Genomic DNA, 27,051 nt, shown 5'->3' with positions numbered 1-27,051 from the left:
TTAAGATCGGTAGACTTTTATGAATATTTCCCCCTTTTTCAAAAATCAGGCAAATTTTCTCGGACTCGTAGCTTTTGGTGGACAGTAGTAAAATCAAGAAATGTTATATATTTAGAACTATTATAGAAAGTTAAATCTTTGTGTGTATACATTGTTATCGAAATGCCTTTTTTAGAGTTTAGGTTACTATTGGGCGGAGTCGCTTCTTATGAAACAGCCCTTTCCACGGACTGTTTGACTAATGTATACATTTTTTTTGCTTTTAAAACGCTTCATTGAGGGTTATTGTACATATAACTGCTTAATTTAGTTATTAAACAAAAGCAATAGTCATGAAGGTAACGAACTGTAGTAAGGAGTGACCCGGCTCAATAGTAAACGAAACTCTAAAAAACGGAATTTTGATGCTAAAAGATACATCAAAAGAATCGACTTTTCGAATTTTCAAACACCCCCTAAAAGTCATAGAACCTTAACGAAAATCACACCATCGCATTCGGCGTATCAGAGAATCCTATAGAAAAAATTGCAAGCTCCTATCTACAAAAATGTGGAATTTCCGTATTTTTTGCCAAAAGACAAAAATCACAGGTGTTTTTTTTTTTTTTTTTTTCAGGGGTCATCATATTGACCAGGTGGTCCTAGAATGTCGCAAGAGGGCTCTTTCTAACGGAAATGAAAAGTTCTAGTGCCCTTTTTAAGTGACCAAAAAATTGGAGGGCACCTAGGCCCCCTCCTATGCTCATTTTTTCCAAAAGTCAACGGATCAAAATTTTGAGATAGTCATTTGTTCTGCATAGTCGAAAACCATAATAACTATGTCTTTGGGAATGACTTACTCCCCCACAATCCCTGGGGGAGGGGCTGCAAGTTACAAACTTTGACCAGTGTTTACATATAGTAATGGTTAAAGATACATCAAAAGAATCGAATTTTCATGCTGATTCTAAATATATAAGTTTCATCAAATTTAGTCTTTGTTAGGAAGACCCCTACTTAGAAAGTGTCAGGTATCCTATTGAGATGCATAAATATGTATTTGTAGCTTGAACGATGTCAAATGTATGATCCATATGTAATCAAATGTGGCCGAATATCCAGCCAATCCGTTGATCTATGTTTTGATTTCAACAGTGGTTTCTAAAGTTAAATAAAATGAGAGTTTGATAAGAAGATATAGATCAAAGGAATTGCATCTGAATTCGTATTCTATATATATATATATATATATATATATATATATATATATATATATATATATATATATATATATATATATATATATATATATATATCAAAATCATTATCACTAAAATTGCCCATCAATAATTGTTAACATTAGAAACTTAGACTATTCTAATTAGTGAAAACTCCGATAATAAACCTTCAATTAAATATTATTTGTTTTTTACAATAGAATTTGATAATCAAATTAAATTGATGGCTTGATAATATGTTTCTGGTTTCAGGAGCTGTCAGACCTGTCTTGATTAATTTTATTGCCCAAAAAACATTTTATTTCTAATATTTTATGTCTTGGGTGGAGTTGAGTCAATGCAGTACATTGTGAAGATTTCTTTACTGTCTTCTTTCATTTTGATTGGTGACTAACGACTGTTCTATATTATTGAAGTTTGTTTTCTAAATTAGCAAATAATGGTGACTGATGTCGAATGGCCATAGCAAAAGTCAATTTAGCAAATAAAGATCCCATAAACATGTATGTTTAAATAGATTCAATGATCAGAGCAATAAGTCATTTAATACGTTCTAATACAGATAAAAAAGAAAAACTGTCATTTAGACAGGTGTAAAAACATACTTTTTTTTGGAATAAAATGAATGGGGACATAAATTTTTATAGTCGAATCAATGGATAACCAAAATGCTTATAAACTGTTTTTGGCGGCTGGATTGTATTTACTCTGTCGGGATCTGTTGTCAAAATTTGTGACAAACTTTCATTTAGACCGGGTCATCTAGATTATTTTTTTTTTAATTTAGTGTACGATCTCTGTTGTTTTTTCCTTTTAGTATTATGAGTTCTTTCTATTTTTCTTTAGTCATTTGTTGTAACAATTATTATCTAGCTATCAAACAGTTCGTGGTAACGAACTATAGTAAGGAGCGACCCGGCTCAATAGTAAACGAAACTCTAAAAAACGGAATTTTGATGCTAAAAGATACATGAAAAGAATCGGATTTTCATGCTGATTTTAAATATATAAGTTTCATCAAATTTAGTCTTTGTCATCAAAAATTACGAGCCTGAGAAAATTTGCCTTGTTGTGGAAAATAGGGGGAAACACCCCCTAAAAGTCATGGAATCTTAACGAAAATCACACCATCGCATTCGGCGTCAGAGAACCCTTTAGCAAAAATTTCTAGCTCCTATCCACAAAAATGTGGAATTTCGTATTTTTTGCCAGAAGACAAATCACGGGTGCGTGCTTTTTTTTTTTTTTTTTTTTTTTTTTTTTTTTTTTTTTTTTTTTTTTTTTTCTTCTTTTCCCCAGGGGTCATCGTATCGACCAAGTGGTCCTAGAATGTCGCAAGAGGGCTCATTCTAACGGAAATGAAAAGTTCTAGTGCCCTTTTTAAGTGACCAAAAAAATTGGAGGGCACCTAGGCCCCCTCCCACGCTCAGTTTTTTCTCAAATTCAACGGATCAAAATTTTGAGATGACCATTTTGTTCCGCATAGTCAAAAACCATATTAACTATGTCTTTGGGAATGACTTACTCCCCCACAATCCCTGGGGGAGGGGCCGCAAGTTACAAACTTTGACCAGTGTTTACATACAGTAGTGGTTATTGGGAAGTGCACAGGCGTTTTCAGGGGAATTTTTTTGGTTTGGGGGGTGGGGTTTAGGGGAGGGGGCTATGTGGCAGTATCTTTTCTTGGAGGAATATGTCACGGGGGAAAACAAATTCAATGAAAAGGGGGCAGGATTTTCTTGCATTATTATAAAAAAAAACAATGAAAAAATAAACATGAAACCTTTTTCAATTGAAAATTGGGTTGTCCCCTCCGTAATCCCTCGCTCTGTACGCTAAAGTTTGATTCTTTGCCACAATTCTACTTTTTAAAACAATTAAAAGCTTCAGCTTAAAGAGTGAGGCGTTGAGGAGGGGAAAACCCATTTCACATACGGAGTAATTTCTGTTCGTTTAAGTTCTAATGTCGCTCCTTACTTTCAGTTAAAAAAACTAGTTTTTATTTATTTAATCTATCCATACGTCTTTTCAACCCATCGTAATCCCCTTCTAGGTTTGCAGAGTTAATTAGTTATATTATTTGTAATACTAGAATTAATGTCATAGATATTAATTTGAAAAAACATTTTCCACAAAATAAGTTTTTTTAAGAAAAAGTAAAGAACTCAATTAAACCAAAAATTAACAAAAATAGAATCAAATAATCTTCCAAGCATACAAAAATAAATAATCAGCATCAAAAAATAAATGAAACCAAAAATGAACAGAAATTACAATAAATAACCGAGCCAAACTCAGAACGAGCAGAAATTAACATGAGTAGGGTTCAAAACCCCTGTGGTTTCTAAAATTTGTACTTTACTGAAAAAAAAGATTCTTTACAATGTTTTCGCTTTTATAAACTTTAAGAAATCAAAAATTAATTTAGATTTTAATGATAGAATATCAGCATACTTATATTAAACTGACAATACATGTTCATTTGAATTTTTTCAGTTGAGTGCAAATTTTATTCTAGCTTTTAGAAAGCACAGGGGTTTTGAGTAGCCCCAATAGTTTAAACCTAATACCCTCAGTTGTTCTAGGTATATTGCTGGGATGTCTTATTGACAAGCAGCATGCAAACAGTGAGTTTTGATTTAATTTTAAAGCAACATTTAGTTTTTAAGTATAATGGATAAATTACATAATTCTGGAGGGCTGACCCACCTAATAACCCTAGAGATAAAGTTACTAGACCGTTAAGCTATGCTGAAAAAAATGGCTATCTTAAAATTTTGATTGGAAATGTCTGGAAAATTATGATCAAAAGAAGAGAGCTGATTCACCTCCTATCACTTTTGACTCTTAAGAGGACACTAGAACTTTTAATTTTCAATCAAATTATCTCCTTTAAAATATCAATGATGTTACTAGCTATGATAGAGCATCGCTGTCTATGTCCTTATATGCCCTATATTGCTTGTATGCCCTTTTAATACCTGCATGCATATAAGTTTGTCGTTAAATCGAACCCCCCCCCTAAACGCTCCCTGAAAGTTTCAACTTAATACCATTAGGGTCGTTAATTACACTAACCGTAAAAGCAGCATGAAATGTATACACACTGTGTCTTCTGGCCAGTTCAAAATCCTCAACCTATGGTTGTTCATACTGGTATGAAGGTAAGATTTTCAGAGAATATTTTTGTTGTACGGATGGCAACCTGCCCTCCGTATGTAGGTTGTCAAAAGGGTATCCCAGCAAAATCTTAGGAACATTAAATTCTTTTAGTGTATAAGCTCTGTTTGCTTTTTACTTTGAGTATTACGAGTTCCGTCTATATTTCTTTAGTCGATTGTTGTCGTAATTATTTTTTAGCTATCTATCTAATCATGTTTTCAACCTATCGTAATCTCCTTCTAGGTCTGCAGAATTAAATAGGAATATTAGTTGTTACTTGATTGATACTTGAGTTAATATTTATTGAGAAATTATAAGATCTCTGTAATAGCATATAACGCAAAGCCAAACTGATAATAATAGTAAACCTATCTCAGATTTAAACTGAAATCCAACCTGAAATATTATTACATCTAACCCTTTCAAGAGGAAAATTAGCTTGCTTTGATTGAATGTAACCAAAAGTGTTTTTTTTTTCTAATTCCTAAAACAAATTCTAGAAAACTCCTTATGTTTCTATAAAAACTAAAAAGCTTTTCGCCTTTTTTTGTAAAAAACAGAATATCCATTTAACAAAAAAAAACTTTCAAAATGGCAGATGCTTTTAAGTCTATTTTATGCTGAATGTTGATAGTTTGATTCCGTGTGATCAAGCGATCATTAAAATCGATTGACTTTCGAGCTAATTGCTTCCCTTTTCCAAAAATCAGGAAAATTTTCTCCTCTTCGTAGCTTTTGATGGACTATATTCAAATTAAGGAATATTGTACATTTAGAACTATTATAAAAAGCCTAATGTTTTTGTGTAAATATTGTTATCAAAATGCCTTTTTCAGAGTTTCTGAAACATTAGGGCCGAGTCGCTCCTCGTTAAACAGCTCTTTCCACACACTGTTTGACTAATGTTTACATTTTTTTTTACTTTTAAAAACACTTCATTGTGGGTTATTGTCGGTTGAACTGCTTTATTTAGTAATTAAGTAAAAGCAATAAGTCATTAACTAAAAAGCTATTGCACTGAGGTGCTCCTTATTTATAGTTTGTTTCAATTTATTTAGTAATTAAAAAAGACAGTGAGTCATCAAGTAAAATTATTGATTAGTTCATAAGAGTGTCTACTAAAGGAAGTCATGTGTTTTTTTTCTTTTTATGGCACTTGATATTTGCTAAGTGACATATAGCGATCTCAATTTCTTTCGGTCTGTCGGTTTGTCTGTTCCGGTTTTGTATTTTGGGCACTTCCAGATAGGCCCGGTAAAAAAAAATTTTGGGGGGGGAGAGTTGTAGGGGAAACTGGAAATCTTAGAAAGCGCTTAGAGTGGAGAAATCGTAATGAAACTTGGTGGGAAGAAGCTCTTGGCTTTTGGCTCTTCCGACCTCGTCACAAGTGCCATAATAGCTCTTGGCTCTTGTTTTTTGGAGTTTACTATATCATCATTGTTATATAGAAGTGTATAATAGTATTTAGTTTCGTTGTTTTTTTGTTGTTGTTTTTTTTCACGAAAAGCATAAGTGTATTTTTAATGCATTCAAATGGTGAATGTAATACTGTACCAGAAATAAATCAAAAGTAATTTTACAAATTAGTTCAATTGAAGGATACATTTGACTTATTAAGTCAAATGAGTCAATTTCTTGGCATATAACTTTTTAAATAAATCAATCACAAAATTGCATATTGATAAGCCATTGCAAGTTTTGAGATCAGTCTAAAAGAGTGTATTAAATAATTTTAAGCGATAGCCCGTGTTTTAACTATAGTTAGAATATGACTTCAGATAAAAAGTCCTAACAATACCCTGGAATACATCCAATTTTTCAGGAGAACTTTGACAACTCAGGCTTTGTTTTTTTTTTTAAGTAGTTTGCCATTACTGGATGCTCCAAGTTAAAATCATAATATTTTTTTTACTGATCTTCTTATTATTGTTGTTTTGTTTTGTTTTTTCACTTTTTTTTTTTACTGCATCTCAAATGAAGTTAGGGATATTTCGTTAATAACTATAAATGTGTTCAGCTATATTTTGTAGTTTTTTTTTCATTTTTGTTTTTTTTATGAGAGAAAAAACTCAGAGCTCAGTTTTACATATCCTTGTGGAGGATTGAAAACTGAGGAAAACATGATTGAAGTTAAATCTTCTCAAAGAGAAATGTCGAAGAAATTTTATGTTAACCATGTCCTGCTCATTTTGATGCATATTGAAAGCTTACATTAGGCCAAATGTGTGATCAATATTTGATAAAACGTGACAGAATAGAAAGAAAGAAAGAAATAAAGAAAAAGTTTATTTGAGCCCTATGGCCATACACAACATGATTTAATAATACAACGCTGCACAGAACACACACTCAATATAAAACAATACTTATTTTCATTCACTCGGGCTCGACTGAGCCTCTCCCGCCTTTTCCACATATCGTGCCATTTTGCATATAGTTCCAGGCTTCGAAGAGCTCAGGATATCAGAAAGTAGCGCCAACCGATGGTCCTCCCAAATTTCATCTCTAAGACTTTCAAGGTCCTGGCACTCCATGAGGAAATGGGTTAAATTATTAGCTTCATTTCCGCAATACCCACACTTACCATTTGTACCCTTATTTTTTTTAATTTCTGTTCCCTATGTACTGGAAGGCAATTTCCCCTCAACTGGATCTATGATTTTAAATTTGATGTCCCTTATAGAGGTTAAATTTCTGCTTTTAGTGATTTTGATATTTTTTGAAAGTGCTACAAAACTTTACAGTCCGACCTGTATTTTTATTAACGATTTTTTACGTATATGTAAGTTACTTCTAAAACTAGTGTTTTATTTGCAGGACACGAAAGATTTCATTCTGGAGAAAAGCCGTTTAAGTGTGTAACATGCGAGAAACGTTTCACCCAGTCTTCTCATTTAAAAAGTAAGTTATCTAATGATATTTTGTTCATTACCTGGAATTTTCAACTGAATCTCTGTGTAAATAGTGGGCAACTTGTATAATTACAGTTAAACTCCCTGGGAGATGTTGGGCGTTTGCTTTGTCCCCTGATGCATAGCTATCTGGCGTTTTAAACTGTTTGGAACAAAAACGCTCTCTAAAAATTTTGATTGGATTTTGTATGGGCGGGGGGGGGGGGGGCCGAAAATTGGGCATGACAGAGAGACTTCTGCTCTTCAATATCTTTTTACTCTGGTAAAAGCAAACAGAACTTTAAATTTGCAATCAAACGAACCCTTTTAAGAAATTCACGACGAAGGCTTTCATACGAAGTGGTCTGGTAAAAAAAAATAATCTTTACTGGGGCAGCTCTGTCGTATTCTTCTGCATACTGTAAGCTTGTTTTCTTTTCTTTCTTTTTTTTACAAGTATTAATCGGACATGTCATGACTTTAATAATAGCTATTTAACTATCAATTCAGTATGGATTAGCTGTCAAATAATTTTGATATATTTCAAGATGCGTGTTTTCAAGAAAGTAATCTGATTTTCAAGAAAATGGGAGAGCCAGCAGGTGTTACACTTTCTATCAAACGTTCGAAATTCATCATTAAACCGAGATCGTTTTTGATAGTTGCCCACCAATTCGTCAAATGACCGCCGGGACTTTTGCGCTAATCTGATAAAGGCGCAGTATGTGCCATTATGTTTAAAACAGTCAAGAATTCAAGTAACTATAAGTCGATTCCTCACAGCCCCCGTTCCAAGGGCTGTAACTTATGCAAGTTGCTCAGTCTTAACATATTGAGGTGTTTTTTGGAAGGGGTGGTCGTATAAACTTGGGGGGGGGGGGGGGCTAATTTGATTGGAAATCGAAGACTCTAGTTACTTTCTTAAGAGTCCAAAGTAATCAGCAACCATGGGATGTACACTACATGCACATGCTTCATTTTGCGGTCATTGGGTCTTGTCAGGGCATGGCCAAGCGAACACAGTCTTCTGTTTCTGATAATCGCGGCTTTATAAAGAACCAACTTGAAACTTAAAACGAACAAAAACTATTGATCAACGTATGTCTGCAAAACTGGTTAAAATAAACTTACTTCTGATATTTCCCTATATTATTAATAAACTCAGCTGGAAAAAACATAGTGATGTGATTTCATGTAAAGTTTCAAGAGGTGTTGGGATGCTGCGTAAACTTAAATATTTTTTTCCAACTAAAGTAATGCTTTCATTGTACCATTCGTTAGTATCGTCTTATATTAATTATGGATGTATGATATGGGCAAGTGATTTTTACACAAATTACAAAAGAGTACAGGTACAGCAAAATAAAGCTGTTCGTATTATTGGAAATTATGACCGAGGAACTGATAGTACGTTAAGTATATTTAAAAAGTTGAATTTACTAAATGTAGGTCAAATTAGAGATATGCAGATAGGCATTTTTGTTTTTCAATGCTTGAATAATTTAGGACCTGAAGTTTTTAGAAGTTATTTTAAACATAATTCGTTTACCATCAGTATTTTACCCGACATGGAAATGATCTGATTAATGAGGTAAGGAATACAACGCGATCGGGGCATGTGACAAGACACATAGGCACGACAATTTGGAATGCATTCCCAGAGTATATAAGGGAGTCAGAGAGTCTCCCACAGCTTAAGCACCGGTTAAAAATCCATTTTTTGAATGATAAATGATCAGGATAGTGAAGGGAAGCGTATTGAATAAGAGTGGGCTAAGTAGAATTTTTCAGGTCTGAGAAATTATTTGGAGCGGTGTATGTATATTTGTATGTGTATGTGTATGTGTATGTATTTATGTATGTATATGTATATGTATATGTATATATATATATATATATATATATATATATATATATATGCTAAAATCACCAATAACAAATCATCGAGCAATATATGTATATTTGTATATGTATGTGTATGTATATGTATTTATGTATGTATATGTATATATATTTATTATGTGTGTGTATGTGTGTATATGTTTATATATACACACTTTTTTTTCTTTTTTTTTCTTCTTCTTTTTTTTGTGTGTTTAATGAGTTAGTATTATTGATGATTAAAGTAACATGCATGTAGTCGCTATTACAGGCCAGAACGGCTTTTTTGTGACTAATTGATATGTATATGATATAAAGGTTTTAAATTAAAATTTACCTACCTACCTACCTATTAGAATTCTGAAAAAGTAGTGGTTTACTGAAAACACTAAACTAAAGAAAGCTCTCAGTAAAACATCAGGGTTTTCAGCTTGTTTTGAAATTTTTCTCAAACATTTTGTTATTTTCACCTGGTAAGGGACTGGAAGCCCGAGTATTTAAGAGATAAAAGTTAATAATTCGGTTAAGGATTTTTGAACAAGGAGATATCAGTGCTTCACGACACAGAAAGCCCCGTTGTTGGTGTCATATGCAACCTTACGATGGTGCAGTCAAGAAAAACTTATACTAAGCATATAGGTGTAGGCATCAGCTTTCAAATGAGTTGTGATATTTCGATGTTTCGGTGTCCCGCTATTGTTGGGAAATAAAAGAAAAATAAAGAAAGAAATCCATCAGCTCTTGAAAAAATATGGGAAATAATTTCTTGTCAAAAACCAAAAATTGGCCAAAAAATCAATCTTTAGTATGATTATTTCAAAGATGGTGCGCCTTTACAAATTGTGAATGTGGCTATTAGCTGATGAACTGCGAGTAATCACTCAGTCGATCACTCAGAAACTGAACTAGATCTACGTTGCATGGGCAACGTGAGGTGTTGCGGCAATGTTTGTTCGGCTTTGCCGAGCAAAGTGTTGCGAGAGCAACACTTTCTTTTTTTTCCTCGCTTCAATTAAACGCTGAAGTTGTTAATCTGTAAGGATCTTAAAATAAACAAGTCCCCTGCATGTCTTACCACTATAACCAAATTGTTCTTACCATCAAATACACTGGAAACAAATAATAGGTATTCCAACTAGCAAAAGTTTCGAACTCCTCATTGCCGAAGATGATTGTGATCTAACAGCCGACTGTTGCTTACAATTGGTAAGGACCTTTTTGGTTTCAGTGTGCACCTTACTACTGAAGTTGTCAACCCCTTTAAACTTTCAAACGGGTAAATCTCATGAAGGAATTTTTCTACCAAAAAATGGATAACATATACTTTGATCAGTTCATCAAGAGCTATCGATTGCCGTCGAAAAAAAAAAATCTATTTCTTAGTTTAAACTTGACTTTTTTGCCGTAGGCCAAATTTCTAACGTCATCACTTAGAAAGGAGCAAAGGCTAAACTATAGTTTCTTTAGCAATGAGATAACTTTTGAAGTTTAAGAGGCACATCTGATACCATTTCTCTACTGCAATCCCAAGTACGAAAAGCGAAATTATAAACTCAACTCCGTAAAAACCGCAGAGGTTAGACCCTTGATACTTTCTATGAATAAGCTAAAATCGGAGTGCTAGAAAAAAAAAAAACACTACAAAAACAAAGTGTTGCTCTCCCAACACAATTAAAGACGACTTAAATGATTTTTTGTGGCTTGATTCCTTGCACACAGGATATTAATTGTCCACGCAATGCGGTTGTCATTTTTAAGGGTGTTTTTATGCATATAAATATATAATATAATATAAGCCTTAGGACCGTGGCAGTACAAAATGAAACTAAAATTCACATCTAAATAATTGACATTACATAAACAAAGAAAAACATTAATCGCAAAAGTTTTCTTCTGTATTCTATTGCCAACCTGAGTATGGTAAACAAGTGTCGCCATCTTATAATCATCAAGGAAAGGCTAGCACGGGTTTTAGCTATCTAATAACATTTGTGCTGCACTTATAAACATAGAACACACTCAAATAATGTATATACAACATTAGATACAAATTCGGGACTAGGGCATTAGACAGCGAAGGGACTAGCGATTAGACAAAGGTATTTGACAGCGAAGGGACTTCTCAATTATTAACCTAAGAGTGAAAACTTGGTCGACATATCCTCTAAATTTTCTAAAACCGCATTGTTCTTCCCTTAAAACTGTGTCTACAGCCTCTCAGTCTAAAAAGCATCCTATTACTCAGTAATTTGCTACCTACAGAGACCAGACTAATGCCTCGATAATTACGGAATACTTTTAATTTGTCTTACTTTGATGTTGAGATGTTCCTGGGAAGATGTTCAGCGGGATCGGGATTGTCTGAAATGTTTTTCCATGGAAGAGGAGCGATTTTTCGCATGAGAAATTCTCCATTGGGAATTTTACGCGGGAGGACTTCTACTTTGAGAAATTTTCTAAGGAGAGAGAGAACTTTACGTAGAACTTTACGCTGAATTTTTCGGCATTATTTGAAAAATAATTATAAATTAGATAAAACAAGGTTTTTTGAGTCGAAAGTAAAGAGCAATATTTCAACTTGAAACAAACAGAAATTCTTCCGTATATAGGGGGATTGCCCCCTCCTTAATACATCAATCATTACGCTAAAGTTTGACTTTTTGTCTCAATTCTTTAATAACGAGTTCTGAAATACAAGGGTCGTTTGATTAGAATAAGAGGCTTTTTTGAACGTTATAAAACACTTTAGTTTTGAAGAGTGAGTTATTGAGGAGGGGGCAACGTACCTCTGAACTTAACTCATTCATCACTCATTCAATCATAAATAATTCCCGTTTTAGTCACTTTTTTAAAAACCCCAACACAATCCTGTTAGTGTTCAACTCTTTCAGAAAAGATCTCCGGGAGTGCCCGCGGTCTGATCATTCAGGTTCTAGAATAGAATATGATTTATTGGCTAAAATAGCACACAAGCTAGCATAAACACGACAGAACAGTTACAATGATAAAACAGATTTTAAGGGATAGACATAAATAAAAAGTTAAATCAATTAGTAAAATGCGAAACAAAATAGGGAACAAAAGAGTATTGTACCTCATAGACAAAATTTGGGGGCACAAGTCACGTTGGGTATTTGGAGGTCTACGAGCATTAAGTCTTGTATTAGGAAGGATTGAGGGATTTTTTGAAAGGGGGAAGAAGACGTCTACGATAGTCACAACACTATCGTAGTGTTTATGGCACTTGTGGCCAAAGCTCATGGTAAGGATGTGACGTCATGATTCCAATGTAGTAAGTTCAAGTCTAGCCAAACCTTCATCGTATGTAGTATAGGACGTCCCCAGTATAATTTTATAGCTCTTTTTTGAATGCTTCCAATTTTAGAACATTGGTCGTTAGTCAACCCAGGGTAACAGACAGGGCAAGCGTATTCAAGACAGGATCTTAAATAAGAACAATAAATTATTTTAAGGTTCTGGATTGACATGGAGAACTGTTTGAGAAGGGAGAAAGATTTAAAGAGAAAACTACCAGATTTAAACAAGTCAGAAGTGTGGGACTTCCATTTAAGGTCATTGTCCAGCTGCACACCAAGCAGTTTAACAGTATTTAAATTGTGTATGCAAAGGCATTTATTGATAGGGGGTATATTTTTAAAAAAGGAGAATAGCATTAAACTGCTTTTGGGTATGCTTAGGTAGATTTTAACAGTGTCAAGATCATTCTTTAAGTTGTTAATGAGTGCGTCAAGTTTAATGTCTGAAGTATTAGAAGGTTTTGTTTTTGTTTTGTTTTTTAATATTGAGAATTAAGTGGTTAAACTTATGCGTTTCTATGTATCTTTATTGACGACTTTGAAGAGATAAATCACTATTGTTAGAGTTTTTTAAAGCTTTTTTTTTCTCTGCGCTGTATATACCTTAAAAATATTTCATCTTCGTCTAAATTATTTGTTTTAAAGATTTATCTGTTCTACTAATTGAAAAGAAGTATTCTTCTTGATAGTAAGCCATGGTTATTATAGTTCGGTTGCAATTTTAACAATTGTTCTACCTTATTGGTATTCTTGTTTTGGCAGGAAATTTCTGATTGATAATAACATAGAAAATTTCCAACAATCTATCTTTCACCTGAGACAAGATACGTAAATTTCATGGGAACCAAGTCTAGAGGGACCTTATTTACGTTTTCAACCTAAATGTCAGCTGGGTGGCGTAAAAAGAATCGCCCAAGCTTTCTAGATGATTTGCAGTTGCGCTCTAGGCATAACGTAACTGGAGACTGAACCATGTTTTTTTGAAGTTAAGCAGCTTGAACCAAAAAGAGCCTTTAACTAGAAAGAGCTCTGTAAGGCGTATCCATTATATCATACCATTAAGTCCCTTCAGAATTATATAAACACTTAGTTTTAAAGGTAATTCAATAATTAAATAATTCGATAATTATTATAATAATGATTAAATGATTAAAATAATTCAGTTAGCATGCCAATTTATGCGATGGGCATTGACGGGATCCTTACTTTCAAAACAGTTTTGCTTCATCATCATCATCAAGCATCATCATCAGTAGAGTTACTAACTTATCAAAATTATCAATTTTGATATGTTAGTAACTATTGATGATGATGACCGACTGTGTCATCGAAATATCCAGAGCCTTTGTATATATTTTTGTTTCACTGTCTGATCAAAGGACCTGTCCCTATTTGGAATTCTTATTTGTTTCGTCATAGAAAAGACAAGTGGGAACAGCTTGGAAGGTATTGGTCAGTGATGTAGATGGAAGAAAACAGAGAACAATTATAGTTCACACAATAACTCCCCTCTTCCCCTTTAAAGTAAAAACACAACAACATGTTGTCATGACAATGGAACAGGTTTTTTTGGCCATACGGTATTTGTTGTTTCTCTTACCATAGAAGATATGAGACTCATCTTTATAATTCTTAATAGTACTAATAGAAGCATATTACAATCTTGTTTTCCTTGTTTTCAATGGAAAGCATTAAGTGTATTAATAATGAGTTCTAATGATAGATCTAACGCCGTGCAATGAATAAATTGAAAATAATATTAACAAGTAGATTAATTGAAGGGCAAAGCTATTAAGTCAAACGAGTAAATTTTGTGGCATAAAAAAATCGCTTAAATTAATCAAACAGTTCGTGGTAACGAACTGTAAAAAACGGTAATTTATTAAGTTGTTTTATAACTGCTGCTCGCTTTAAGTGTCAAATGTTGCTCTTTATTTTGAGCTGATAATTTTTGAGAACTTAATTCACGATCGTTTTAACATAGGAAAACGAGAAGAAACAAAGTCTTGACAACAAGGACTGCATCAAAAGAATGGAATTTTGATGTTTATTTAAAATATATAAAATTCATCAAGCTTAATGTTACCTATCAAAAGTTATGAACCTGAGAAAATTCTGAAAAAGAGGGAAAACACGCCCAAAAGATCAAGTAATCTTAATGAAAATTACATCCTTAGATTCAGCATATCAGAGAACCTACTGTAGAGGTATCGAGCTCCAATATACAAAAAAGTAGAATTTTACATTTTTTGCCAGAAGTAATTTTTTTTTGCCAGAAGTACATTTTTTGTCAGAAGTAAAGCTATTAAGTCAAACGAGTAAATTTTGTGACATAAAAAATCTCTTTAATTAATCAAGCAGTTCGTGGTAACGAACATGGTAAGCAAGGCTATTAAGTCAAACGAGCAAATTTTGTGGCATAAAAAAATCTCTTAAATTAATCATACACAAAATTGAATAATGATTAGCCGTGGTAAGTTTTGAGATTAGTCTAAAAGAGGTTATTAAAGAATCTGTGAAAACAAAGGATCTTTGACTCGATCACTCGCCAAAAACTTAGGAAAAATTCTAAAAAATGACGGAACACCCGTGAAACTTGTCGAATTGTTTAAAGCATACTACATGGGGTCAAAGAGTCGAGTTCGAGTCTACGGAGAAGACACTGAGGAATTCCTTGTTGAGTTTGGAACATAACAGGTTTGCGTCCTGTCTCCGACTTTGTTTAACTACTGTATTGATTGGGTACTCAAGAATGCGCCATCTTCTCATCCAGGAGTTTAGATTGGACAGAAAAGTTCGCTTGAAGATCTTGACTAAGCTGATGATGTTGGAATCCTCTCAGATCCAGAGAAAGCTTAAACTAAGCTTGATGATATGGTAACCTTGATAGATTCCATTGGATTAAAAGTCAGTACAAGGAAGACGAAATTTAGGGTAATAAATCGTACTGATCCTTTTGTGCTAACTGTAAATCAAGTACAGTTGGATCAGGTCAACAGTTTCGAATACCTTGGTCCGCAGATTGGTACTGAAGGATCTTTAGACGCCGATTTTCAGCAGCGATTGCAGAAAGCACAGATGGTCTTTGTTTCGCTCAGAATATCTTGTTGAACCGATGTGAAATTAGTGTTCTGGTCTAAAGTTCGAGTTCGAGTCTACTTGGCTTTGGTTCGAACAATCCTTCTTTATGGATGCGAAAAAGTTAGAAAGTTAAAAATATAAAAGGAAACATTTGTAATATATTCTGTTACGGTAAAGCACAATTGATTCAGGTCAAGTATCTTAATTCATTTGGTTATGGCACTATAGCAAAACTTTCAGTAGAAAAATTTTTTTTTATGGAATCATGTAATAAGCAATATGACTAAATAAACTAAATATTTAATGTATTACTATATAAATTCATGGAAACAGCAATTCAATATTTTCTTTCAATGCCATTTCTATTTTTCAGATTTGGTAATTTTGCCAAATTGGAGGAAAAAATGAAAAATGCTAAAATTTATAGTAGTTACCGCTCTATTACTATTTCTAGCGTTTTTAGCAAGGCTCTAGAAAGTCTTGTCCTGCCTGAAATGATGCATAAATGCGTGCTAAATTATAGACTGTTTGGTTTTTGTAAGCATTTGAATTGTGCGTTCGCTCATCGCCTATTGAAGTGTATCCGCAGTAATGCTGATAATTGGGAAATCCTGTATATTTATGTAGTGTGGATATACAAGCAGGATTCAATTCAGTAGTCTAATCAAAAGTATTTTTGACTCTGCTTGATTTCAGAGTTACGCCTCATATAGTTGTGTTGATTTCTTATAGGTATAACCATAGTTATGTTAGGGTCAAACTCGAAAAGGATCTTTTAACTGTCTTGGGGTTCTTCTTATTAGGGGACTTAGGCAAGGTTCAATTTTAAGTCCTACTGGGCTTAACATTCTTTCGACAACTGTGACTAGGACGATTAATGGTGAAATTTATAGTGACCTTTGTGATTTTAGTTTGATTGGCTACGCAGATGATGTCCTGCTTATCAGTTAGAGTCTTTCTACTCTACAGGCAATTCTTGATTCTTTAATTTCTTATTATAAGCTTCTAGGAATTAATGTTGCCAAGATTGAATTCTTTACTTTTAATGCCAGTGGTAAAGCTCCGCGTTCTTTATCTGTTGTCGTAGCAGGTAAATATATTATAGTCTTCGCTGAAATACCTCAGCCTCGTTTATAGTCCAGACAAGGGTAGTACTTGGGTTCTTAACGTTGAAAATGCCATATCAGGTTTCCTCGCCAGCTATGCTAAAATTGCTTCACTGAAGTATAGTTATAGCGAGCGTGTACTTGCTAAGATTCCCGCTGTATTAGAAGAATAGTTTTATGTTGCAAAGATGTTGTGTTCGTGATCCTTGAGATATAGTGAATTCATTAAATTGAGATGCGTTAAAGTGAGTTATTTCAATTTTCACTCGTTGTAAGATTTATATATTTGCTATGATTTTTATATTTGCTCTGATCGTTTATTTATTTTTTTCGCTTTGTGTTTCATTTGTTCTTCAATTGTAATTTCTGCTAGCTTTAAGTTAAATATCATTGAAAAACTTATTTTTTGGAAAGTTTTTTTTTTAATTTATTTCTGTTCGTTTTTAATTGCCAAAGTTTTGTTTATGGCTAATCTTATGAATGTTTCCCTAGCTTTTTGAGTCTGGTGTAAGGAGGATACCCCTCTCAAAATTTTTAACAATTTTTTATAAAACGTCATATATAAACAACGAGCGACTTCTATAAAGTAGAATATTTGCCCCAGGGGCTTTGGGGTGGTTTCTTTATCCCTGGATGCATAGCCTTTTCGAACACACCTAGAATCAAATATTACCCCTTTTCTTAACGATAAATCCTGTATTTAAGAAATGGTTAGTTGCATAATTTACAATCTTCACCCGGGGGACTGGGGAGGTGGGTAGTGCATCCGTGAAGGCATGGCTAGTAGAACTTTTTACTATTTTGAAAAAAAAAGATTTTTTTTTAATTTTGGATTTAACCAGTGTTGAGGGAATGGGTCTTTTTAAATAGGCAAGAGGAACTCAACTTATTATTTTCAGCTGTTCCTCAGAAATTAATGATATGCCCTTCTGACAATCAGCAAGCACACAGTGTTTTTTTTAGGGGGGAGGGGGGTCTGTCATTCTCATAGGCATAGTTATTTGAGCTTTAGACTATTTTGAACAAGATGTATATTTCGATACTTTGATTGAACCTTTATGGAGAAAGGGGAACTAAAAAGAGAAGGGCAGGGGGCTCTCAGCCCTCTAACAACTTTTCATCACCCCACCCCCACCTCAACGTGTCTTAAAGTTGTGACTTAATACCCTCAGCTGTTCTGAAAATCTGTCAGCCGTTATTGTAGATCGTTCTTTTTGATAAGCTGGATGCACGTAGTGCCTTCGGTTCTAGTATAACTTACCCCTTTATATTCTTCAAAGTTGATTCCTCTAACCTTTTCAGATAAACCCAGAATTAAACATTTCCCTTTTTCTATTAATAAATCCTGATTGTAAACAAAAGGTAAATTACGAGATTTACAATCCTTGCCCTGGGGCTATGGACGGCATGGCAACCTTTGAGGCATAGTTATAAGATTATTTGACAACTTAGAACAAAATCACGAGCATGGTAGTGTAGAGGGGGAGCTTAAAATAGCTAAGAGAGAGGGGGTATGGTTGCCCTCGAATCTCCCTTCAAAATTCCATCAACTTACTTTGAAAGTTTCAAGTTATCATACCTTGAAAGTTATCGTTGGCTGTATTTTATTTTGTATATCCTCACTTTCAGGGCTTGGGATAGGCTGTTATTTGTATAATTTGGCTTGTGAATATATGAGTCTTATACTATTGCTGAACAACTAGTATCAAAGTACTGGATGAGAATCCCAGAAAATGCGAAGTTCAGCACTAATCACTTCAAACGTTTGTGAAACTCTTAAGCTAACTCTGTCCCATATTTTGTCCCATTAAATTAGGGATTCCAAAAGAACCCCTGAGGTTATGGATGCAGGTGCGAGCAAAACGTCTCTCTTTTTAGTGTTTGGAAAAAAAGGTGTTACCCGGAAATGCGGTATACTTGCCCAATTTGCGGTGATTTTGATGGGCTGGACCATTTCTTTTCAGGGGCTAAATGAGCTAAGAGGGGCTTTCTTAGGGTGGGTGATCGTGAGCCCATTCTTGGAACTTTGAAGTCGGCATCGAAAGTAAATATAGTAGCAATGGGAAATTTTGTCCGGAATGGTCTTATTATTCGAAAGTCGAGTGTTACATGATTTAGTTTGTTGTATACGGCCTGAAAAATGGCCTTAAATACAGTCATTCATTCATTCATATACCCTTTGTTAAATACTTTTTTTGTCTTAGCTTTTGAAAATGCTGCATTAAGGTTTATGGTGCATTTAAAAGCTTTGAATAGTAATGTTTAATAGAGAGGAGAAAGGGCTTGTACAAGAATTAACTGAGTGATAGTGATAGATCATATGAAAACAAAAGGAATGTAAAGAAAGTGGAGAAAGCATTAAAATATGAACTAAGGAGGTGTGAAGTGTAGATCATGAATAACATTACCGAAGATCTGGAAGATGCAGCTAGACGGCATAATAGTAAAATATTGTACTGGCATATTAATAAATTGAGAGGGAGTAGTCATCTCGACTTGTCCCTGTTAAAGATATAAACGAGGCCACAATTAGTGATAAGGAAAGAGTTAAAGAGAGATGGATGGAACATTTTGAGAATATGTTAAACCAAGATACAGTTGCAGCAAAAGATACAGAGGAAAATGAAAAAGTTTTTGATACCTTGTATGTGAAGGAAGATTTGTTTTGCAAGGAAGAATTTGTGACTGTACTAAAAGGACCAAAAAATGATATGACTCCAGGTGGTGATAGTGTGGTAAATGAGTTTCTTACATATGGTGGCTCTGAGGTTAAAAATAAGTTACTGAAGATTATGAATATTATTTTTGAAAAACGGGAAGTACCTAACGATTATAGGAAAACCTTAAATAAGTCACTGTATAAGAAAGGTGATAAGAGGGAGTGTTTTAATTATCGAGGGATTAGTCTGGTCTCTGTAGGTAGTAAATTACTTGGTAATATGGTTCTTTTTAGACTGAGAGATGCTACAGACAAAGCTGCAAGAGAAGAACAGTGCGGTTTTAGAAAAGGTAGAGGATTTGTCGACCAACTTTTCACTCTTTGGTTAATAATTGAGAAGTTCCATAGTTGTCCAACACCTTTGGTCCTCAGTTTTATAAATTATGAGCAACTTTTGATTCTGTTAATAGAAGAGCTTTAGCAAAGGCCTTGTCCTTGTATAGTATACCAGACAAATACATTAAAGTGTTTAGTGCAACGTACGAGAGTGACACTGCCGCGTTTAAGGTAGGAAATGAGGTTATTTGCTGTTTTTGTATTAAATCAGGAATTTAGCAGGTTTGTGTTCTATTCTCCTGTATGTGGATCATTTTGATGGACTTCGTCTTGAGGAGCACAGGAAAGGCAATGGGAGACCACGGAATCAAATTGGGAGGAAAAATTCTCTTGAACTTGATTATGCTGATGATTTAAGCATCCTAGATAAAAGTGGGAGAAAAATGAATGACACTCTAAGAGATTTTGTCAGTTCAGGGTGCTAAAATTGGTTTGAAAATTAAGGTTACTAAGACCAAGTCACTAAGGCTAGGAATAAGTGAAAATGAAAAGGTGACGTTGGTTAACGAAAAGATTGATCAGGTGGACAGTTTCACTTACCTTGGTAGTATTATTAGTAAAGACGGTGGGAGCAGTGAAGATCTTAAAAGGGGAATAGCCCTGACTCGGGATGTTTTTTCACAGTTAAAACAGAATTTGGACGAATAGGAAGGTAAGTGTGCAAACCAAGAATAGAATATTGGAAGCTACAGTGACAACAGTAATAATGCTCTGAATCATAGGCGCTCCAAAAAGCGGATGAAGATTTACTAGATGTTCCAGAGAAATTGCCTATTGAGCGTGCTTTTAATATATTCTAGAGATAGATTTAACGGCAAACGAGAAATAAAGTGGTAATAGTTTTAAAAACTGGGTTATTTGAGACCATAGTTTTTAGATTAAACAAGTCCGTTTTTGGCATAAAAGATTTTCCAAATCAATCATGCATAAATTTTCATAATAATTAGTAATGGTAAGTTTTGATATTAGTCCAAAAGAGTGGATTGAAAAGTGATTAACTAAAGCTATGTTTTAGCCCTAGTAGAACTTGAGATAAAAATGTCCAAGTATATTCTTAAATGCATCTTATTTTCTAATTTTATAGCGTTAAGTTTGGAAATCTTTTTCTCTTTTATCTTCTCTTAAATTCTTTTTTTCAATTTTTGGATTAAGAAAATTTTTACGTAAAAATAGTCAGCGAAAATTTCGACGTAAGAATACGTTGAATTATGATCCAGGAAAAAAATTATCATTCCTAACAATAACATACCAAGTATTTTTTATGTCTATTCAATTTCAATTGTAACCTTTTAGCAACTTCAGCTACTACATTTCAAATTATACTATACCTTTTATTCACATTGACATTATTCACCTTTTTAAGGGTTTTCCTCATTGAAAAACTTTATTTGAATCTAAACATTATTTTTAGTATTTTTCTTCTTTTTTTATCATCGATTCTAAAATAATTTCACAATTTTTCACTTCTTCTTATAGATTATCGTCAATTTAAGCTGTAAACAGAAATTTGAGGAAATTTTTTTAATCCAAATTTAATGGTTTTTTTTTATTAAGAATTCTCTTTTTCTCATAAATCTCTTTAGTTTTTTCTGCAAGCAGATTGCTGTTGCTGGATCCTCCAAGCATCTTTTTTTAATTTTTTTTTCTTTAATATTCTTGCGGAAACATGGAAAATTCGGAAAAACACGTTTGAAGGTAATTCTCATCAAGTTTTGCTCATTTTGTTTCCTATTTGAAGCTTATATGTGGTTAAGTGAGTGACTGAATGTACTTTCAAAAAATTGCTTATTATGATCCATCGGATTTAATGTCCCTTAGAGGTTACATCTCTGCTTTTAGGGATTTTTGTATTTTATTTTTAAAGCGCTAGAAAACCTTACAATATGACCTTTATTTTTATGAACAGCTTTTTTGTGCTTATATAAAAAATACTTCCAAAGCGAGCATTTTCTTACAGGACATGAAAAAGTGCATTCTGGAGAAAAGGCGTTTAAATGTGCTGCGTGCGAGAAACGTTTCACCAGCTTTAGTTATTTAAAAGGTAAGTGACCTAATCACATTTTGTTCATTTCCTGGAATTTTCAACAGAACTTCTATGTAGAACTTGCATAATTACAGTTAATGTCCTGGGGGCTGTTGGGGTTTTTTGTCGTCCCGTGATGCATAGTTATCTGGCCTTCAAATTGTTTGGAACAAAATGGCTCTTTCAAAATGTAGATTGGATTTTTTGGGCTTGGGGGGGGGGTATTGAATAAATAGCCATCAAACGAGCCCTCTACAAATTTTTTACGACAAAGCCTTCCACACTAAGTGGTCTGATAAAATAAAAAACCTTTACTTGGGCATCTCTATTGTATTCTGCTGTATACTGTAATCACGTTTTCATTTTTTTTTTCTATTACAAGAATTCATCGGACAAGTCTAGGTTTTACTAATAGTTGTTTACTTGTCAATTCAGTATGGATTAGCTGTCAATAATTTTGATATCAAACAGTTCGTGGTAACGAACTGTAGTAAGGAGCTACCCGGCTCAATAGTAAACGAAACTCTAAAAAACGGAATTTTGATGCTAAAATATACATCAAAAGAATCAGATTTTTATGCTCATTTTAAATATATAAATTTCATCAAATTTAGTCTTTGTCATCAAAAGTTACGAGCCTGAAAAAATTTGCCTTATTTTAGAAAATAGGGAAAACAACCCCTAAAAGTCGCAGAATCTTAACGAAAATCACACCATTGCATTCGGTGTATCAGAGAACCCTATAGCAATATTTTCAAGCTCCTATCTACAAAAATGTGGGATTTCGTATTTTTGCCAGAAGACAAATCACGGGTGCGTGTTTATTTGTTTTTTTTTGTTTGTTCCAGGGGTCATCGTATTGACCAAGTGGTCCTAGAATGTCGCAAGAGGGCTCATTCTAACGGAAATGAAAAGTTCTAGTGCTCTTTTTAAGTTACCAAAAAATTGGAGGGCACCTAGGCCCCCTCCCACGCTCACTTTTTCTCCGAAGTCAACAAATCAAAATTTTGAGATAGCCATTTTGTTCCGCATAGTCAAAAACCATAATAAATAGGTCTTTGGGAATGACTTACTCCTCCACAGTCTCTGGGGGAGGGGCTGCAAGTTACAAACTTCGACCAGTGTTTACATATAATAATGGTTATTGGGAAGTGTACAGTCGTTTTCAGGGGATTTTTTTTTTTGGTTTTGGGGATGGGGCTATGTGGGGGGATCTTTCCCTGGAGAAACATGTCATGGGGGAACAGAAATTCAATGAAAAGGGCGCAGGATTTTCTAAAATTACTAAAAAAAAAACAATGAAAAAATAAACATGGAAAAGTTTTTTCAATTGAAAAAAAAGAGTAGCATTGAAACTTAAAACGAACAGAGATTATTACGTATATGAGGGGTTCTAAAAATACTATAGCATAAAGAGCGAGGTATTTAGGAGGATATAAATACCTCGCTCTTTATGCTATAGTATTTTTAGTAATTTCAACTATTTATTCTACGGCCGTTCTGATTCAGGGGTCATTCTTAAAGAATTGGGACAAAAATTACGATTTAGTGTAAAGAACGAGGTATTAACGAGGGTACAAACCCCCTCATATACATAATAAAAATTAAAGAATATAAAAGTCTGTTACGTAAGTTAATTCTTAAGTTACGTATATTTTTTACTAATAAAAACGTTCGTTAAAAATTAAAATTTATAGTTGCCTTTTTATGTAACCGAAAAATTGCATGGCAACTAGGCCTCCTTCCCCATCCCTTATTTCTCAAAATCGTCTGATCAAAACTAAGAGAAAGCCATTTAGCCAAAAAAGGAATTAATATGCAAATTTCATTTTAATAAGAGAGCCAAAATCAAACATGCATTCATTCAAAAACGTTCAGAAATTACATTAAAAAAAACTAGTTTTTCTAGCTAAAACTAAGGAGCGACTTTAAAACTTAAAACGAACAGAAATTACTCCGTATATGAAATGGGTTCTCGCTCTTTACGCTAAAGTTTGACTCTTTGCCACAATTCTGCTTTTTAAAACAATTAAAAGCTTTAGCGTAAAGAGCGAGGGATTGCGGAAGGGACAACCCATTTCATATACGGAGTAATTTCTGTTCGTTTTAAGTTTTAATGTCGCTCCATACTTTCAGTTAGAAAAACTAGTTTTTTTTATGTAATATTTCAAGAAAGGGGTTTTCAAGAAAGTGTCTGGGCCAGCAGGTCTCCCACTTTCTGTCAAACTTTCGAAATTTATCAATAAGACCGAGATCGTTTTTGACAGTTGCCCACCAATTCTTAAGATGACCGCCAGGACGTCTGCACCAACCTAATAAAGACGCAGTGCATGCAATTATCTTCAAAATAGTCAAACTCAAATAACTATAACTCAGGGGTTAAAAGACTCCCCACAGCCCCCGGATCAAGGGTTACAACTTATGCAAGTTGCTGATTGTTAATATATAAGGTTTCTTGTGGATAGGGTGGTCGTATAAACTTTAGGTGGGGGGGGGGGGCTAATTTGATTGGAAATCGAAGGTTCTAGTTCCTTTCTTAAGAGCTCAAAGTAATTAAAGAGCAACCATGGCATTGACAATCAATCTGCATGCACATGCTTCTTGATGCGGTCATTGGATCTTATCAGGACACGGCCAGGCCAGCGCAGTCTCCTGTTTCTGATAATCGTGGCTTTGGGCTCCATTTTACAGCAGCGATGCTGCGCATTAGCATTTAAGATTCTGCCAGAGCATCAAATCTACGGGATTTTTTTTTGTAAACAGTGGGAGTCAAAGACTTCAATACCCTAGAAATGAAGTACCTTCAGTTGCAAAGTCTAAACTGCGCGGAACAGAACATATCTAACAACCACATTATAGACACAAATTTTTTCTTCTTACCCTTTTCCCGTTGGTTCCACAAATGGCAACGGATTTTAGAGAAAATGGCTTGGGCTTTGTTGATTCTGATCTGTACGTTAAGGTTACAGCCTCCACGAGAGTATTATCAAATCAAGATAAGTGAAGCTGTCGGAATTTTTCCGACTGTTGAATCTTGCGCGTTCCACACGGTCTCGGTATCAACAATGTCAGGATGAAAAGAAAAAAAGAAGAGCTATCCGAGAAGGAGAAAGCAGCTTTCGAAGAGGACAACTAGCGGAAGTTGCAGGAGGTCCATGACAAAAAGAAAGAAATAGAAGACCAAGAAAGCAAAAAGAAACAACTTAGAGCATTAGAGCAAGAAAAGAGAATAGTATTACATACTCTACTTCAGGAAGCGACCGACAAAATGAAGCAGGCTGTCGAGTCCAAGAGTTCCATAGACATTGCCCTAGCTGTTTCTTTGCTCGAAGGAGATGTAAAGTCCAGAACAAGTGAAAGAGAGCAGATGGTGGAATCTGCGAGAATTGAGCAGACTCCTGCAAAGAGAAAAGGTGCTCATATCGAAATTAATGCCCAAGAAGCAGCAAGAGTGATTCCAAGTATTTTGCCTGTATCAGTCAATCGTTGGCAAAGTAGTTATATCTGTTTTTTTTTTTTTTTTTTTTTTTTTTTACTATTTATACAGTTTGTATTTGAAAAAAAAAAAAAAAAAAAATGCAGAAACTCGGGAAATGACGAATTTATGTGACCAGGCATCCCACGCCATCTACCTCAGATCCGATCCCGAGGACTTTTGAATCCTATATTTGGGCCCGGGAAATCCTATAAAAATAGGACAGAGTCTATAATTTGAAACGAACTGACCTGTCTGAACCCTGCTACTACAACTATTGCTACGCATAATTACTTAACCTTTCAACAATGCTGAAAAAAAAAATTGATGTCTCAAAATTTTGTTTGGATATTTGTCATGGGAAATGATGGGCGTGGGGGGGGGAGTTCTCTCAAATCCCTTTACTCTTAAAAAGGACACTTAAACTTCTAATTTAAAATCAAGTGAGCCCCATCTGAATTTAATACGACCGCCCATTCCATACAAACCTTATATGCCCCCGGGGCATAACTTAAAGCCCTTGCCTCAGGGCTCAGAGGGGTTGTCCCAACCCTGGAGGCATTGTTAGATGTTCTTTGGACTATTCTAAACAAATTTAACATCGCACAGTTTCAAATAGATACACTTGGTGAAAACAAGGGTAGTTTTTGCTACTTGACCTCCATCGCTATTGACTCTTTGAATAGTGACCAAATGAGAACCAAATGAGCCACCTCTAAAATTTGTACAACCACCCCTTCCATAAGAACCTTAAAGACCCCAGGGGCATAACTTACAAACCTGGCCTTCAGGCTCTGGTCGTTTGTATCAACTTAAAAATGAATAAAAGGACTGTCAAAATATCTATTGGATACATCTCGGGAAACCACAACGTGTTTTGTGTTTGTGGTGGGGGGGGGGTAGCTGTGCTCTGACCACTTTGACTCTTAGAAAGGTAACTTAAACTTCTAATTACCAATCCAATGAGTCCCCTCCAAAGCGTATCCGACCACTCATTCTATAAGCACTTTATATGCCCCCAGGGCATAAATTACGACTCTTTCCCTGAGAGCTTTAGAGGGGGGGGGGGTGTCTTCCTCACAGATATAAATTTGAAACCTTAAAATACGATGAATAAAGTTGTTATCTCCAAATTTTGATTGGAGGGTTAAGGAAAATGATAAGCTTAAAGAAAATGATGAGCGCGGAGGGGGGCTGCTTGCTCTCAAATCACTTTAACTCTTAAAAAGGGGATTATAACTTCAAAATTTCAAATTAAATAAGCACCATCTGAAGTTTATACGACCGCCCATTCCATAAACCCCTTATATGCCCCTATGGCATAACTTAACCCTATCCCCAGGCGCTTGGGGGCTGTGTAACCCCTAGATACATTATTATATGTTCTTTGGACTATTTTGAACAAAATCGATATCTCATAATTTCAATCAGATCCGTTTGGCGAAAAGAGGGTTTATCGGGGAGGGGGAGGGTCTAAATTCCCTCCATCACTTTTGACACTTCATAAGGAATTAGAACTTCCAACTTTGAACCAAATGGAACCTCTTCTAAAGTTAGGCAGCCGTCCCTTCCATAAAAAAACTTAAATGTCCCGCGATGTAACTTACAACCCTCGTCCCAAGGGTCTAGTGGTTTGTTTAGCCCCAAAAGCCTTGTTATACGACCTTTAGAATATTTTGAATACAATGACTGGCTCAAAATTTTTTATTCGATGTATTTCGGCCAAACACGACGTGTTGAGGGAGGGGGGGGAAGTGCCTTCTGATCGCTTTAGCTCTTAAGAAAATGCACTCGAAATTTAGATTAAAATTTAATCAACCGAAATTAACTGAAATTACCAATC

The 27,051-nt window shown here is 34.5% G+C and overlaps 1 protein-coding gene across 6 annotated transcripts in view; it reads left to right on the top strand.

Annotated features, from left to right (window-relative positions):
• The window catches only part of LOC136038592 (histone-lysine N-methyltransferase PRDM9-like), a 206,651-nt gene that overhangs the window by 66,001 nt on the left and 113,599 nt on the right, over positions 1-27,051 (top strand). For 5 of the 6 annotated variants that reach the window (XM_065721794.1, XM_065721792.1, XM_065721793.1 and 2 more), the window contains one exon: positions 21,668-21,751. In XM_065721794.1, the coding sequence (XP_065577866.1) occupies positions 21,668-21,751 (84 nt within the window). Of the gene's footprint in view, positions 1-7,196; positions 7,281-21,667; positions 21,752-27,051 lie in introns of all 6 variants that reach the window. The other variant, XM_065721797.1, reaches the window with a different exon arrangement.

The sequence above is a fragment of the Artemia franciscana genome, chromosome 18 (assembly GCF_032884065.1).
Source record: "Artemia franciscana chromosome 18, ASM3288406v1, whole genome shotgun sequence".
Classification (NCBI taxonomy): domain Eukaryota; kingdom Metazoa; phylum Arthropoda; class Branchiopoda; order Anostraca; family Artemiidae; genus Artemia; species Artemia franciscana.
This window is presented reverse-complemented; position numbering and strand designations above follow the sequence as displayed.